We start from the raw sequence: 1,715 nt of genomic DNA on the forward strand, positions 1-1,715 counted from the left end.
GTTTGTGGTCTTTGTCCTTGGTTTAAAGTAATGCGATGTCAACAGTTAATATGATTTGATTTTTGATTGCAACAGTTAGATAAGTTAATCAATTGAGACCAACACGTGACTTAAACTTTGAATGTTTCAAAAGAAATTCCATTTAAAGGTTTTAAATTTAGTTGTAAATCAATTGGTTTTTGTAATAAACAAACTCGATATATATATATATACACTTCGCCGAGGCCATGTAATGGGGAATAAATTATATTAATATTTATATTTTATCTTAATCAAACAATTCACCGTAAGTTTTATCACGTTTTTACGTTTATTCTTCATTTAAAAGGAAAACTCATTACATTTCATTTGTATACCTTTATTATAATATTCGATTGCGAAGCAAATACCTCACCGTATGATTAAAGTATGAACAGCATATATCACAAGATTAGTTCACATTTAAATCCTAAGTTGTAGGAGCAGTGTTGTCAATATTTAGACCGAATGGGTACATTTAGTGGACATGCTATACCAGGATCGTTTTTTATTGTTTTTGCCATCTGGTGGACAGTATGCCAGTTTGACCGGTACTATACTTGCCTTAAACGTAATGCACAATTTACATCAACACTCACGTTTCCTCTTTCTTGTGGGAAATTTAAGATTCAGTTATTTGAACCAATTATGAAAATAACTCTGGCAACTATTGGAATATGTGGAGAAATTTTTACCGGATTTGATGAAGATAATGAACATTTCATTTTTCCTGGAAATGCACAACATTCAACAATGTTTTGTGTGTTTGGAATAGGTGCAGTGTTGGATATATTACTTCATTACAAATGTCTCATACCCAAAGACATTGACTACACGGTTTTTATTCTGTCAGTGGGTGTTGAAGGACTTTTATTCAATTTTCATCTGCATGGGAGAAATGCATTAGATACAAGATTACATACTCTGTTAATTTACGCCATAGTGTTCACTGTTATCGCAGTCATTTTGGAAATGAAATATCGACATAATGTGTTGGCTGCTTTGACTAAGTCATACTTCTTTTTCGTACAAGGAATGTGGTTTTGGCAAATAGGGTTTATATTATATAGTCCCAATTCTGACGCACCGCCATTGAACCCGGAAGACGATTTTCAGTTAATGATGATTCCTTTATATTTTACATGGCATTGTGTCATAGTACTATTTATAATGCTTGGGATAGGATTTTTTGTGGCTTGTTACCATAGACATTTATACCATAAAAATGAAGAGGATAAGTCCAGTTTGCAAAGTCTTTTGTAAAACAAGAACCGGTGAAAAGTTTTAAAATTATTGAAATTTGCAAATATATTATAATCATAATTTATGTTTTAAAATTAGTTAAAAAAAACATGGATATTATATATCTAAAGTTTTAAATAAAGAAAATATCTTTGTTAAATTATGTTTCGACTCTGAAACCACACAATATGCCGATGTGTATTAGTATCTTCTTCACATGAAAAGTATGAACTGTATAAGACCACTCTGACCCTGTCCTTGTAAGCCAGTTAATATGGAATAAATGTCGAGAGAATTGCTGATGTAACAAAAACAAAGAGATTGCAGATATCAAAAGGGACAATCAAAATCGTAAGTCGAAATGAAATCGATAACACCACAGTGCTACAAAAAAGGAAAAAAAAAAACGAAAAGAAAAACATGTCTACACAACACGACACCAAAAGGATACAAGT

General features: G+C 31.4%; 1 protein-coding gene across 1 annotated transcript; it reads left to right on the forward strand.

The window, feature by feature from the left end:
- Window positions 1-249: 249 nt before the first annotated feature.
- LOC143063146 (transmembrane protein 45B-like) lies at window positions 250-1,420 on the forward strand. The gene has a single exon (XM_076235127.1). It carries the CDS (start codon window positions 487-489, stop codon window positions 1,279-1,281), a length of 795 nt encoding a protein of 264 aa, XP_076091242.1. The 5' UTR covers window positions 250-486; the 3' UTR covers window positions 1,282-1,420.
- Window positions 1,421-1,715: the final 295 nt, after the last annotated feature.

This window comes from Mytilus galloprovincialis, chromosome 2 (assembly GCF_965363235.1).
Source record: "Mytilus galloprovincialis chromosome 2, xbMytGall1.hap1.1, whole genome shotgun sequence".
Taxonomy (NCBI): domain Eukaryota; kingdom Metazoa; phylum Mollusca; class Bivalvia; order Mytilida; family Mytilidae; genus Mytilus; species Mytilus galloprovincialis.